The 14,977-nt window shown below is 39.0% G+C and overlaps 1 protein-coding gene across 31 annotated transcripts in view; it reads left to right on the top strand.

Moving 5' to 3' along the window:
* Positions 1-14,977, top strand: part of MAP2 (microtubule associated protein 2) — a 261,553-nt gene that overhangs the window by 214,063 nt on the left and 32,513 nt on the right. For 14 of the 31 annotated variants that reach the window (XM_054585712.1, XM_054585726.1, XM_054585722.1 and 11 more), the window contains 4 exons: positions 6,713-6,958; positions 8,688-12,410; positions 12,616-12,822; positions 12,993-13,127. The exons of 5 other annotated variants lie outside the window; for them this stretch is intronic. In XM_054585712.1, the coding sequence (XP_054441687.1) occupies positions 6,713-6,958; positions 8,688-12,410; positions 12,616-12,822; positions 12,993-13,127 (4,311 nt within the window). The remainder of the gene's footprint in view (positions 1-6,712; positions 6,959-8,687; positions 12,411-12,615; positions 12,823-12,992; positions 13,128-14,977) is intronic. 12 more of the 31 variants (XM_054585733.1, XM_054585732.1, XM_054585729.1 and 9 more) reach the window with 5 other exon arrangements.

Genomic DNA, 14,977 nt, shown 5'->3' with positions numbered 1-14,977 from the left:
TTTACAAATGTTAAGAGCTCTTGGATTAAATTGAGTTCAATGATTTTGAGGATATTCTTACTTTTTTATCAGTTATAGAACATTTTAAATATTCTTCTTTTCCAAAGGGGAAGAATGAAATCTTCCACTAGGAATAACATTATGTTAAATACTGTCATTTATGAATATTTGTTTATTATAATCAATGTAATACTAATAATTCCCTGAATAGTGCTTATTCTGGGAAACATTTAAAGGGATTTTGATGAAAAAATTAAACAAGGAGCACACTTGTTTGGAAACCCAGGCACAGTAAACTAATACTGTACTAATTAAGATGTTTTCAAATTAATCTCCCTTTTCTTGTTCGCCTAACCATAATAGTTGTTCTTGGACTGAACTGATAGAATTTGGAAGCCCATGAATGAACAACGGACTCATCAGGAAACAGAACCAGGACTCTTTCTGCCTTCTTAGGTTCACTCCAGGATTTTAGGATCTGTCAATGCTGTGGCAACACTGTAATGGCTAACCTGCAAGCAATTTGCCCCCCATAGTGTCCTGAGGCAGCAAACCCAGTTGGCAAACAGAGGAGTCCTCAGTCAAAAGCTTGCAGAATGGGTAGGGCTTAGAGAAGGCGGAGAACAGCACAGTGCATGTGGAGCCTGGTGCCTTCAGCCATGGTCTGTGGGGCGGAAGCTATGAAGACCGAGTTGCAGACACCCCATGAGATTCAGTCTCTCATAACAGGGACTGCTCGTTTGTTCCAAAGGGGGCTGGCATACTGAGCTTAGGTTTTACATGGCAAATCTTACTTTAACCCAACATAAATTTTCAAATGCTTTTTTAAAAAAGTTTGGATGAAAGCAAATTAAGGAAACTATTCCTCTACTGAAACTGGTTTTGAAGTTTAACGTGATGAAAAAGACCTGTGTAAAACTCCAAGGTTCCTAAGGCTATCCTGTTCTTTCAAATATCACATTATTAAAATGCAATGGACTATTTTGTGGCAAAAGAAGTGTCCTCAAAAGCATGTGTAGTTATAATAAAAGGAGGCATTCAATTCTGACCTTAAAACAGCAAAATTAACTGTTATGAAATGAGTATATTTCTTCATAAATCTCTCAAGTCTAACTTTGATGTGTCAAATGAAAGCAAAGAGCAGAGGTACGTGATAATTTGCCTGAGCTCATTGAAAGATGCTAACACATATGGAGTCCAGCATTGTGCCTGGTGCTTTCTCAAATAGCTTCTCATTTAATTCTCCCAGCACCCACAAAAAGAGATAATATTCACTTCCGCTTCTTGCCTAGAATATCATGGCTATTATACGTTTATCCAGAATGCAAAGCCAAATCTCAGTCCTTGCAGCCACAGCCCCACTGTACCCCTAAAGCTGTTTCTTATCTAAGTTCTTAGTGAGCAAATACAAAAATAAAGTGATCTTCCAATGAGAGGTGTTTTTTTAATCTGCTATAAGCTACTGGACTAATTCCCATTTTTTTAAATTACTCTCAAATAAATAATTTATTTATTCATAATTATTATGTATCCTCCCTCCATCACGTATGAACCAAAAGCAAGCACCATACACAGTTTTATAGCAAATGAGGATCTGTTGTCTTTTATCACCTTCATTGGAACCAAGTGCACCATTTGGACTTAGCTGGTCATGGTCCTCTACATATCACGTCCCTGGCACATCTCTAGGACTTGTAAAGTAAATGGACTTCAGGTTCATAGGTCCTCAACAGAGACTTGGAGTACATACAGCTTATAGTACCAACAGAGGACTGGACTTGCCAGACGTTCCTTTTGAAGTTGCCTGGTTTGGTTCTGGACAAATACTACAGAGAAGCTACTTTTCCACTGCATTCCTTAAAGCTATTGTTGCTTTTGTTGTTCTCTAACTGCAGTTTTCAGAAAGTTTTCAGAAAGAAAACATTGTTTCTTTGAAATGTTAGAGATCTAAAGCAAGACTGGGTTGTTTTCACATTTTGGCACTTTCAAAAAGAGCAACAGCAGCAAGAAAGAGGTCAAAATCTTCAAAAGGTTTAAACCAGTCCAAGGAGTAGTGCCCTTAAACTGCCAGGCTCAACTTTAAATTCTTTAGTTTTATTCTGCAGTCTGCTGTACAACCCAGAAAACAAATGTTGCAAAGCAGAGAGGTGGATACGCCACTTTCGTTTGTTGATTGTCCTTACAATCTGTTGAACCTTTTGGACGTTTTAGAGGTAACTTGCATACATGGGGAGCTACAGCATCGGAGAGTCACTGGGGGAAATGTGAATGGCTGGGACACATGACAAGCCCAGGCCTTGTGATTCAGCCAGTGTTGTAGGCCAGATTAAAGCCAATTGTCTGCTCAACTGAAAAATCGTGCCGAGTTAAACTAAGAATATCAGATACAATTTTAGGCTTCAGCTCTCCCATGATATAATAAGCATCATGGATGAGAAAGTTCTGAGCACTCATCCAAAAACAACTTCCACGGAACCATCAGAAAATAATGTGCTCAAAAATTAAAAGTATTCTCTCTACCAAATGTTATTTTAGTATTCTTATGATTTCAGATTTATTTCTAGTTGCTAGCACTTGGTTGCTGAAAATAAGTTACTGCCTTAAAAATACAGTGCATTCTCAAATTAATGCTATAATCCCATTTGCTTAAATTTAGGAATAAAATGTATACAGAATTTGGCCTTATTATTGAGAATTCTGAAATTTTAAACTTATCTTCTATGTAAGTAAATAAATAGCAATCAGCAAATTTCATAACCTGGCACATAGGTCTGAGGTGCAGTGTCTGTAACACATCAGAGCCAAGTCGTGTTCATTGTCATCATCCTTGAAGCTCATTAAAATATACAGGAATCTGAATGTGAAAACAGACTAATTAATCTACATTTGTGTATCTAAGGAAATCTATTTAAATAATGCATATTTCTAAGCCAAGACACAGGAAAGGACATAAATGGGAGCAGTTGCTTTAGCATTTCAATAAGAAATATGTAATGAGGGTGTTGAGATATAAGGACAGCCAAGAGCCAGTAGTACAAATGAAAACTGTAGCATAAAGGCTTGATGAATTGCAAGTCAGCTCAGTAGAAGTTCGCAGCTAATTGAGTTTATGTTGAGCTTTCAGAAGAGAAGCAAAACACATGAAAACAGGTTTATAATAGTAGGGACTTTCTAAAAACCATATGCTTTCACAGACATGCAAATGAGAACCCATGTTCAAAAGGATGCCCCTCAGATTTAGCATCCAAAGGGGAAGCTTTGCTGACTGCAATTTTCTTAGCAAGTCAGGAAAGAAAAATAGTAGATGTTTCTTAGCGAGACTGAAATGAAGCATTACTTTTCAGTTAAAGTCATTAACTAAAAATTAAATAAACTATGTGAGCATCCTAGGTATTTAAGGTTGTGCTTCAGACCGGATTATTTTCCTCCATAATCGTACAGGTATCAAATCTTAACAACCTCCTTTTTAAAAAATAACTTATAAGTATATTGATATAAGCACAAGAGGAATCATTCCACTTAAAAGAATTTCTTCCAAAGGATGCATTTGTTTTGCAATATGTTGTTTCTGTGCTAATGTTTCTGTGGTTATTCAGACTTGTTTAAGGGGAATGTATAGATAATGTCTAGTATGCAGTGGGAGTATCAGTGCATTTGATTCAACAGATCAATGACAAGATTACTTAAGGGATAGTTAAAATTCACTGGCTACCGAAGCATGAAACATTCATTGTCTCCCATCCTCCATCAGCTTGGTCTTGCTAATTCTGCATTTTGCTGTGCTGCTTCTGTGGCCCTTTGTGTCCTTGTGCAGGTGTTGTCTGTCTGATCTTGTGTCTGTCTTGTCCAGTTCTCCCTGCAGTTTCTTCCTGTGTGTCTGTTTGTAGATGAAGGGGCTGAGGATCAAGTGGGTCCTCTACACAGGTTCCCCAGCCACGAACCTGCCACCAGCGGGAAGAGGCGTAGACTCCTAGCCCCCTCCATCTCGGTGTCTGTGCCTGATGATGACCCTTCCAATTCCGATGAGGAGTACTATGAGCATCCTTTGTTCAGCTCACAATGGACTACCTCTAGTGTGCTCCCCAGTGGCCCAGCGCAGAGTGCAGAGGCCCCCTTAGGCCAGGAGAAAGGTGAACCAAGCATGGTCCCCTTTTGCTCCTCCTGCTAACCTGCAGCTTTGACCACGTGCATCATACTAAGTGTGCCTTCATATGTGTGGTGGGAGGGGCAGGAGCCTGTTTTTTCCATATGAAAGTGAAGTCTCTATATAGCTTCTTTCCATCCAAATGCCTCAACAATTTTTTTAAAAGAAGCCTTTCCTCAGGCAGGTGAGAACTTCCATTTTCTGTATTGTTATGTCTGAAAAGAAAACCAAAAAGGAGTTAGAAAGGGAGGAACCAAAAAAAGTTTCATTAAAATATGACTCCTTTCTGCTCCATGCAAATAAAACAATCAGGGAAGAATATATCCTTGTATCCAAACAAAAGAAGATGACCCTAAATATAATTTTCCTTCCTTGGATACAGATCACTGGGACCAGACATAAGTAGAATTACTCATCTTTTTAGTGCCATCCTAATTTTTTAAAAGAAAAAGAGAAGAATCTGTTCAGGGCAGAATAAATGTTATAGAATAAATTTATTTCTCCAAATCATTTTTTTAGCTACAGCCACTACCAATGCTCTTCCAGGTGACTAAATCTTGGCACTCATCAGTAGAAACAGGCTCAAGGGAAGGCAAAGACCCATAGCCTTTGCCGTTCCAGCCTCATGAAAACGGGAGGCCCTAGTTTATGATTGGCTGTGATGTGCAGTGAGCTGCAGTGTTTCTCATGCTAATGAGGTAGTTCTGTAAAGGAAAAAAGTTAGAGCTAAAGATTTTTTAAATTTTTTTTGGCTTAGGTGAAGAGATTATTTTCACATAGGCAAAAATAACTTGCTTAAGGGAAGGGTTTACCTTATATGGGACAATTCTTACCATAAGGTTAAATAGTTCCAAGGCAATGGGGAATACTTTCCCCGTGTTCATGATAATAAACTTATTCCTGGGTCTTTTGGAAAACAAAGAGCACTGATGACTCAGACACCCTGGTAGAGAAATATAACCTATATTGAGTGAAATTAAGTTCTTCTCATAGCGTGAACTTAAAACAGCAAGAAAAAATATGTGAATTTTTTAATAAGGAACAGGTGTAGTGGGAACAAACATGATTTATACAAAGTGATAAAAGGGAAAGCTAAAAAGTGACATGGATTTGGAACACATGTAAATTGATTTGATTAGGCTTTATCCAACGGAGTGACATAAGTAAAACAGCTATAATAAAAGCCTCTTAGCTGTAATCAGAATCTCTAATTCTAAGGCATTCTGAAACTGCCTTAATAAATTACAATTAGAATTTTTTAAATGTTACTTACATAACTAAATTACAAAAATGAAAGTGTCTGAATACTAAATGTGAGGAAATAGCTGAAGTAATCCCCCCCAATTCCAAGTGCTTTAATATTTCTCAAAAAAAGAACATTTCTATCTGTTCTCACAGGGCCATTTAAACCATGTGTAATTGTTTCAGAGGAATTTTATAAGAATCTTTTATTTGCAAAACCACAAAGAGCTTATATATAGTTCCTCCAATTTCATAATTGATAAAATCAAATTTATTTTACTGGCACTTGATATGCAAATGAGCACAACAATTCATGGCCTTCATAGGCTTGTTTTTACATCTTAATTATTAACATTTTTGCATGTGATATACATCTTTTGGGAAAATACTTTGGCAGTTTGGCTGCCACTCAGTAATCTTTCCTTGGTGGTTTTGTTTCGAAGTACAGAAATAAGACTTTATAGATAGCTTGAACATGTTCTTTCTTAATCGGTGTTGAACAGAACTACGCATGCACTGCGTTACTGACATTTCAAGAGTTTTAATGACAAGAGTTGTATCCCAGAGACAGACTTTCCTAAGTAAGTTGAAATTGTACCTGAGCCTTGTTTTTTCAAAATATTTGCTTACTCTTTGAAAGTTTCAGTGTTCTCTAATATCCTATAATACAGTGAGGATAAAAATGAACTAAGTTAGGCAGTCTTTCATCAGAGAAATACTAAATAAATTATGTTTTAAGTAGTTTTGGTGGATTTCATGATAGAGCCCCATAAAGGTAATTGATTGGATTTTATTTTGAGACCAGCTTTTCTTTTTTGTTCCCTGAGTTCTTTAGCAAAGTTTGCATGTTTTAAATAAAGTAATCAGAAATTCATATATAGTGACTTCTTGCATTGGAGAAAACAGCACATGTCTAACAATTGTAAAGTTGTTTTTTTTTCCAGTACATCAATGCATCTGTCTTTTCACAACCATCTGTTATCTGGCAGCACCATCTCTAACTTCCAGCAAAGCTTCTCACATGTGTGCGACTTACCGCCATTTCCACTAAGTGGTAATAGAGCAATAAAACCATTTCAGCTCTCAAGTTTTAAGTAAATAACTTGTTAATGAGACTTTAAAAAGCATCATTATTAGCAGATTATACCTAATTTTCCAAGCAAAAACTAACGCACGTCGCATTAGACTATTAATTTGCTCATCCAAATAGTAAAAGAGTTTCTCTGAGGTCAATATCATGGAGCTGAAACTGTTTCTTGAATAATATTTCTGTTGTGGTGTGCACTGTTCTGTGGTCATGATGTCATCGTCTTTTTCATCCCTAAGAAGAAGAAATGCTAGAGGGTCCAATGGCTGAGGAAGAGAAACCTGCCACTCTTCCCAGGAAAGAGTGTGGGCCTGCCAAGGTCTCAGACCAACCCAAGGGCCTCAGGGAGGGCCAAGTGGACTCTAGTATGGAGACCCAAGTAGTTCCCGAAGAGAGTGCCGCAGCAGGGGCCCCACAGGAGAAAAGTGCAAAAGAGGTCACGGAGGTGTCTCCAGAAATAAAAACCCCTTCCTCTGCCAGGGAAGGTGTGTCTTTCTTAGGAATTGCATGTGTTTCGTTGCAAATGATCTCTCCGGCAGCTTACCAACCTGACGCCTTTCCAATGCTATTGCATCACTGAGTCTTCTCATGATACCAAGAGCACTGATGTAGGCTTCCTGAGCAGAGAGTGTGCTTGCGCAGGCGCTGTGTGGCAGCTTGGTTTTCCACTGCTGCAGCTGGTTTCTGGTTTTACTTTGCCATGATACAATATGCTTCGCAGCCAGGCTGATGATGCTGTGTGAGCTTTTTGTCCTGCCCACCCCCCCACCCCATCTCAAATGTTTGCCAGTCACATTGCTAATACATGTATATTTTTATTTTTACTTTTGGGACAGCAATTCATATGCTTTTATTTCAAATCGTAGAGTTGGATTTTGGCATATAGAGGCTTAAATGGTAAAATCGTTTTTCTTTGCAACCGCAATATGCTATATTTGTTATGCTTCAATGAAGACTACTTTGGTTTTCTTAAAAGCTCCTGCTAATGCTTCTCATATCATTTTCTTTCCATGGCAGCCAACTCCTTTGATCCTCCCCATATCTCTTGAGTTTTCATTCATCTAATCTTAGTAGAAGTTCATAAAGTATTTCTTTTCTATTGTTACAATAGGTCACAAGTATTTAAGGTAATGATGACCCATACACTTGCTCTTCAAGAGATGACTGAATTTTATTATTTTTCCCCAAATCTTTTCCAGATAATTATATTTAGCCCTAGTGACCACAGTGAAATACCTTTGACTGTAATACACAAGTAAGACTCTGAAGGCTTCTTGATTGGTGAACAAATAAAAATAAAAAAGTCATTTAATTTCTGTGAAGCATCTCTAAAGCCAGTACTGGTGAATGCTTTACCAGATGGTTGTCTTCTAAAAAATGAGGTCATGACCAAGGAGAGAAAGATACTTTACCGTGGACTCTCTTTAAAATTTTATTGCTCACATGACTTCCAGTACTAACATTATAATTCAATTTTCTTACATTTATCATACAAAGTAACAATTAGGAATTAAGAATTTTGAATACATGGTAGAATTGACTTGTCAATTCTTAGGCCATATCATATAAACTCAGTAGCAAATATTTATTTATATTACTGAAATTTAATCTCCATGGCTTCTAAAAAATTAGTTCAGTAGTCTATCAGTGCCCCCAAAATTGGTCCTGGTGTTTGTTGATCAAGATAATTGAAACTGTTAACCCTTATTATAAATTAATTGGCCCCTGCCCATGGCCTACCAATTCAGTTTTAAATGAGAAAACAAGTGAAAATGTTCAATAGAAATTAATCTTTTTCCATATTTAGTCTTACCTGTACATATATATGTATATACTTTTGTACCCTAATATTAGCTACATATTCAATATCTTTCATTCATAATTATTATCTGAGGAAGGCATATGAATTTTTCTACTACAATACATATCACATACTGTTTAGAAAAGACTAAACAAAGGAAAAAGAACACTCAAAGTATACTCATTACAATTCCTGTAGGCCTTAATTCACAATAAGAGCTCATTTTAGCAACAGTACAAATATATCTCAATCCTGACATGCTCATATTGATTTTTAAATGGGTAGCATGCTTGCATGTTCCATACCTTTTCTTTTTACCCTGCCATTCATTTGTCACTTCAAAATATAATTTTAAGCTTACTGCCTGAAAGCACTTGCCTGTTATATTTTTTAAATCAACCCAATTACTTCAGGTTTACTTACAGCCGCGAAGATGGAGTTCCATGATCAACAGGAATTGACTCCCTCTTTAGCTGAGCCATTAGACAAGAAGGAGAAGGAGTCAGAGAAACAGAGTAAGCCTGGTGAAGACCTTAAACATGCTGCCTTAGTTTCTCAGCCCGAGACAACTAAAACGTCCCCGGATAACAACGACAGACAAGGCTCAGGAGAAGGAAGAGCACCTCTCACTCTGTTCGGACACACTCTTGGTGGCGGCCTAGATGACTCAAAACAGAAGACAGAACCAGGCCTGGTGGCACCTGGTATCAGCCTCCTTGCAGGAACCCCCACTCCAAAAGAACAAAAGGACTGGTTCATCGAAATGCCAATGGAAACAAAAAAAGATGAGTGGGGTTTAGCTGCTCCAATATCTCCTGGCCCCCTAACACCCATGAAGAAAAAAGATGTATTTGAGGATATCCCCAAATGGGAAGGGAGACAGTTTGATTCCCCCATGCCAAGTCCTTTTCAGGGTGGAAGCTTCACTCTCCCGGTAGATGTCATGAAGAACGACATCATTGCAGAAGCCTCACCTCTTGCCCCTGCCCTGTTACAGCCAGATGACAAAAAGTCTGTGGAGGAAACCAGTGGCCCAGTGACTGACAAGGACATTTCTAAAGTTGAAGAGCCCCATGTGGATAAACCTAACAAAATGGCAGAAACACCAGCCTCAGAGGCAGTCAGCTCACCCAAAGATGCCCCCACTGCTGTTGTGGAAGAACGTGTCTCTGAGAAAGTTTTAGGAGAAGAAAAGGGGGCAACAAAGCAAGAAAGTGTGCAGAAAAGAGAGACATCTGCCCTAGGTGGACAGGGATCTTCAATTACTGAAAAGAAATCTCAGCTAAAGCTTGAAGAAAAAATAACCATTTCTGACAAAGAAACCCTGCTGAAAGAGAGCGAAGTCCCCAAATTGACAGATAAAGAGACAGGCGTGATTCAGCTTTCCCCAGAGCACACTCTCTCACAGGAAGAATGGAAAGGCCAACAGGCTACCACAAATGCACTAAAACAGGAGTTGTTCCCTGAATGTTTGGAGCAAGCAATTACAAGTTCAGCCATGACTCCTAAAACACCGGAGAAAGTTGTGCATGAACCCGCTGTGCTAAGTGAAAGGAATGCTATTGAAGACCTGTTTGAAGAAAAAGGTGCTGACAAAGACAATAAGGTTGAAGGAGTTGGGGCTGCAACATTAGCTGAGCTTGACATGCCATTTTATGAAGATAAGTCAGGAATGTCCAAGTACTTTGAAACATCTGCCTTGAAAGAAGAAGTGACAAAAAACATCCAGCCAGGCAGTGATTACTATGAACTGAGTGACACAAGAGAAAGTGCCCAAGAGTCTTTTGATACCATATCTCCCATGTATAAAAATGGTGACAAGGGGCTTCAGGCAGGTAAAGAATCGCAGCCCAGTCCAGCACCAGAAGCAGGGTATAGCACTCTTGCAAAGAGTTACCCACCTGATTTACCTGAGGAACCTAGCTCTCCTCAAGAAAGAATGTTCACTATTGATCCAAAAGTGTATGGGGAGAAAAGAGATCTCCACAGTAAGAATAAGGATGATCTGACACTAAGCAGGAGTTTAGGACTTGGTGGTAGGTCTGCAATAGAACAAAGAAGCATGTCAATCAATTTGCCCATGTCTTGCCTGGATTCCATAGCTCTTGGATTTAACTTTGGTCGGGGACATGATCTTTCTCCTCTGGCTTCTGATATTCTAACCAACACTAGTGGAAGTATGGATGAAGGGGATGATTACCTTCCGGCCACTACACCTGCCCTGGAGAAAGCCCCTTGCTTCCCAATGGAAAACAAAGAGGAAGAAGAACAGATAGAGGGAGAAAAAGCTGCTGGAGAGGGAAGTACTCAAGCTGAGACATTGTGTGAATCGCCATTCCTAGCCAAAGATTATTACAAAAATGGTACCGTCATGGCCCCCGACCTGCCTGAAATGCTAGATCTGGCAGGCACGAGATCAAGACTAGCTTCCGTGAGTGCAGATGCTGAGGTTGTCAGGAGGAAATCTGTGCCATCAGAGACTGTCATTGAGGGGGGTAGTACTGCCTTGCCCCCTGTTACTGATGAAAACCACGTCATTGTTAAAACAGATAGTCAGCTCGAAGACCTGGGCTACTGTGTGTTCAATAAATACACGGTCCCACTCCCATCCCCTGTTCAAGACAGTGAGAATTTATCAGGAGACAGTGGTTCCTTTTATGAGGGCAGTGATGATAAAGTACGAAGAGATTTGGCCACAGACCTCTCATTGATTGAAGTGAAATTGGCAGCAGCTGGAAGAGTCAAAGATGAGTACAGTGCTGAGAAAGACGCACCCTCGCATTCAGCGCTGGGTAGGGAGTTTGATCAGGAGAGGAAAGCGAATGACAAGCTGGATACTGTACTAGAAAAGAGTGAAGAACATGCTGATTCAAAAGAACATGCCAAGGAAACAGAAGGGGCTGGTGTTAAAGTTGAACCATTTGGATTAGGTGTAAGCTACGAGCATGCTTTGGCCAAAGAACTGACAGTATCAAAAAATGCATCGCCTATCATGGCCGAGAAAGCAGAGAAAGGTCTCAGTTCAGTGCCAGAGGTAGCTGAAGTAGAACACACCAAAAAAGCTGAATCAGAACTGGATTTTGCTGCAAAGAAAGCTGACCAGGGTCAACTAGATATTAAAATCAGTGAGTTTGGACAAATGGCCTCGGGGCTAAATGTAGACGCTGGAAAGGCAAAAGAGCTTCCATTCGAGGCTACACCCATGGTGCCTCAGGAGGCAGATGTGTTTATGATTGTTGAGCCGGGCCACTTGAAAGAGGGCACCAAAGCTGGTGAGACAGAAGTCAAGGAGAAGGTGGCCAAGCCTGACTTGGTACACCAGGAGGCTGTAGACAAAGAAGAATCCTACGAGTCCAGTGGTGAGCATGAAAGTCTGACCATGGAATCCTTGAAGCCTGATGAGGGCAGGAAGGAAACATCCCCAGAATCTTCCCTAATTCAGGACGAGATAGCCTTCAAATTGTCAGTGGAAATACCTTGTGCATCTGCTGTTTCAGAGGCTGATTTAGCCTCAGAGGAGAGAGCGGATGTCCAGTTGGAATTTATGCAGGCACACAAAGAAGAAAGCAAGGAGACCCCAGGTATATCTATCACGCCCTCTGATGTTACAGAGCCATTGCCTGAAGCTGTTGGGGCTGAACCAGCAGAAGCTCAGAGTGAGGAAGAAGAGATAGAAGCCCGGGGAGAATATGATAAACTGCTTTTTCGCTCAGACACCCTTCAGATTAGTGACCTGGGTGTCCCAGGTGTCAGGGAGGAATTTGTGGAGACCTGCCCAGGGGAACACAAAGGGGTGATTGAGTCTGTTGTGACCATTGAGGATGATTTCATCACAGTGGTGCAAACCACAACCGACGAAGGGGAGTCGGGTTCCCACAGCGTGCGTTTTGCAGCCCTAGAGCAGCCTGAGGTGGAGAGGAGACCGTCGCCTCACGCCGAAGAAGAGCTCGAACTAGAAGAGGCAGCTGAAGCCCAGGCAGAACCCAAGGATGGCTCCCCAGAGGCTCCAGCTTCCCCTGAGAGAGAAGAGGTGGCACTCTCAGAATATAAGACAGAAACCTATGACGATTACAAAGACGAGACCACCATTGACGACTCCATCATGGATGCTGACAGTCTCTGGGTGGACACTCAAGGTGTGCATTTTTTTTTTAATTTTCTGCTCCCGAATAAAATCCAGTAACCTAATGGAATTTTTTTTTCTGTTCATTTTAAGCATTTTAAAATAGCCCCTTTTTGTCTCTTTATTTTGCATTTTGTTAAATGGGTGAAGGACTTTGTACATTTGTTACTAATGTTTTTGTTGTTGTTCTTGTTGTGATGATTTGCTTTGATCCGCAGATGATGATAGAAGCATCATGACAGAACAGTTAGAAACTATTCCTAAAGAGGAGAAAGCTGAAAAGGAAGCTCGGAGATCATCTCTCGAGAAACATAGAAAAGAAAAGCCTTTTAAAACCGGGAGAGGCAGAATTTCCACTCCTGAAAGAAAAATAGCTAAAAAGGAACCTAGCACAGTCTCCAGAGATGAAGTGAGAAGGAAAAAAGGTTCATTTAACAATCACTTCTTTAAAAATGTTTTTGAAGTAATTCATTATTACTCTTTTTATAGAAGAAACTGCCTAACAGTGGTAACTATTTATGAAATTTTGTTCAGTTGTGCTCCAAGTGTTTATTTTTTTCCTGATGGTATGCTTTCTGTGTTTTCTTATCCATAGCAGTTTATAAGAAGGCTGAACTTGCTAAAAAAACAGAAGTTCAGGCCCACTCTCCCTCCAGGAAATTCATTTTAAAACCTGCTATCAAATATACTAGACCAACTCATCTCTCCTGTGTTAAGCGGAAAACGACAGGTGACTGATCAATTCTGCAATGTGGCTGGCAAACATAGACATGTTTTTTGTTTGTTTGTTTGTTTTTTTATCTCATGACTGTAGCAGCTTCTTCATTTTGTTTTTTTTCCAAGAATCTTAGTAGTCATGAACAATTTCGCTCCTAAGTGTCTTGTATCATTATTCTTTTTTTTCCCCCCTCCCTGCAGAAGAGGTCATGACCATCTGTTTCTTTGTCATGCTCAGACTTAACAGTGATTGTATCTTGGCATTGTGCTCTAGTGTCACGTTCTGGGGATTCCTATTTTCATTCTGTGTGTGTGGTTAGACGATGGCGATGAATATAACCGTGGTTCGCATTCTCATTATTTTGCTTATTTATCTCCCTCATGCTTAAACCCATACGTATTTGTCCTATTTTCTATATTGTTACTGCCAAATCTGTTACTGATGTTGATGAACTCGCTGAAAACCTCCAAAAATGCAGAGTGATTTCAAGATTGAAAATGAAAAACCAATCTGGGGTAAAATAGTGGCTGCAAAATCCCTTTGCTTTGGATGAAAGAGGGGAGAAAAAAAGGGAAATGAAATTAGCTGATAATCTCATCAGATTTTATTTCTTAGATCCAAAATTATAAAGGCTTGCAATCTGTTGTATGACATCTCTCAGCTGACATTTCATCACTGGAATTTTCTTAAATGTGTTGGATCCAAACTGCTAAATTTTCCTATATAACTCAGTGTCCAAAATTCAAAGATAAAACTCTTTCCCCTACTGAATTTCTTAGAACTTAGATATATTCTTATTTTACTTCTTATTATTTTTGTCTTCTTCAAATATACTTTTTTTATTGTTGAAAAAAAGTGGATGGAATGAAGGAGCAAAACACGTAAATCATATAAAAACCATACAAATATCTATAATGCAAAGTCTATTCTTACATTGTAATGCTACATATTTATTTAAATGTATCATTATACTAGGATATTCTTAATTTACAGTATATTTTAACATTTGTTAAGTGGCATACTTGCAGTCTACAAAATGAGACATCAGGTTGCTAAATCAAAAAAGAACATTTTTCTATCCTTTGTACATTAGAAGTGCCTTTTTAGAAATATTCAGATGGTTTTAAACATTGAGAGCAACATTAACCTTTGTAAGAAAAAGAAAGTCAAGGTAATTGATGGTTTTATGGTAGCCTCTAATAATCTCAAATATTTTGTATTTGTGTTCTTATCGAAATCATGTCACGTGCTTTTCTTTAAAAACTAGTCTCTAAGGTGGTATTTGGAAGTGGAAGGCTTTTAATTATACACAAACCTTGATGATAAGGATTCAGAATAAAGAGTTCCTCTACTTAATAGTTAGAAATTAACATACCATCTACAAACCTTATATCACACCTTACTTTGTTCACTTTTATTAAATGTGGAATTTTTCTTCTAGTCAGACAGATGCTTGGAAAGACAGAAACTCTTGGTTTGGGTATAAAAATCCCATATCCTACCTGAAAGGATGAAAGACTGTAGCAGGATTGTGGAATTTCAGAGGAAATGTCAACTGGTTTGGTGAAGTACCTACATGTCATCTGTGTTCAGTTTACCACACGGAGAATTCATTCATCCATTAAAGGAAATCAGTCATTAAAGGAAATTTAAGATCTTTGGACTAATTAGTATTTTTCCTTATGTTATTCTAAGGTTAAGAAACTCAAGCAGAGAGCATATACCAAACAGAGTGCCATTGACTTGAAGCAAACTTCATCACAGAAATTTGAGACATATTATAGAATAGTAAGGAGGCATCATTTGCACTTCTTCAAAAAAAGAAAATCAGTTCTAAAATCTGTGAATAAACTTACTCGCCA

This window comes from Pteronotus mesoamericanus, unplaced genomic scaffold (assembly GCF_021234165.1).
Source record: "Pteronotus mesoamericanus isolate MK-2021 breed Mesoamerican mustached bat unplaced genomic scaffold, CSHL_Meso_final contig_90, whole genome shotgun sequence".
NCBI classification, from domain to species: Eukaryota; Metazoa; Chordata; class Mammalia; order Chiroptera; family Mormoopidae; genus Pteronotus; species Pteronotus mesoamericanus.
Note: the sequence above shows the minus strand (reverse complement) of the source record. Positions and strands in the feature narration are given on the sequence as shown.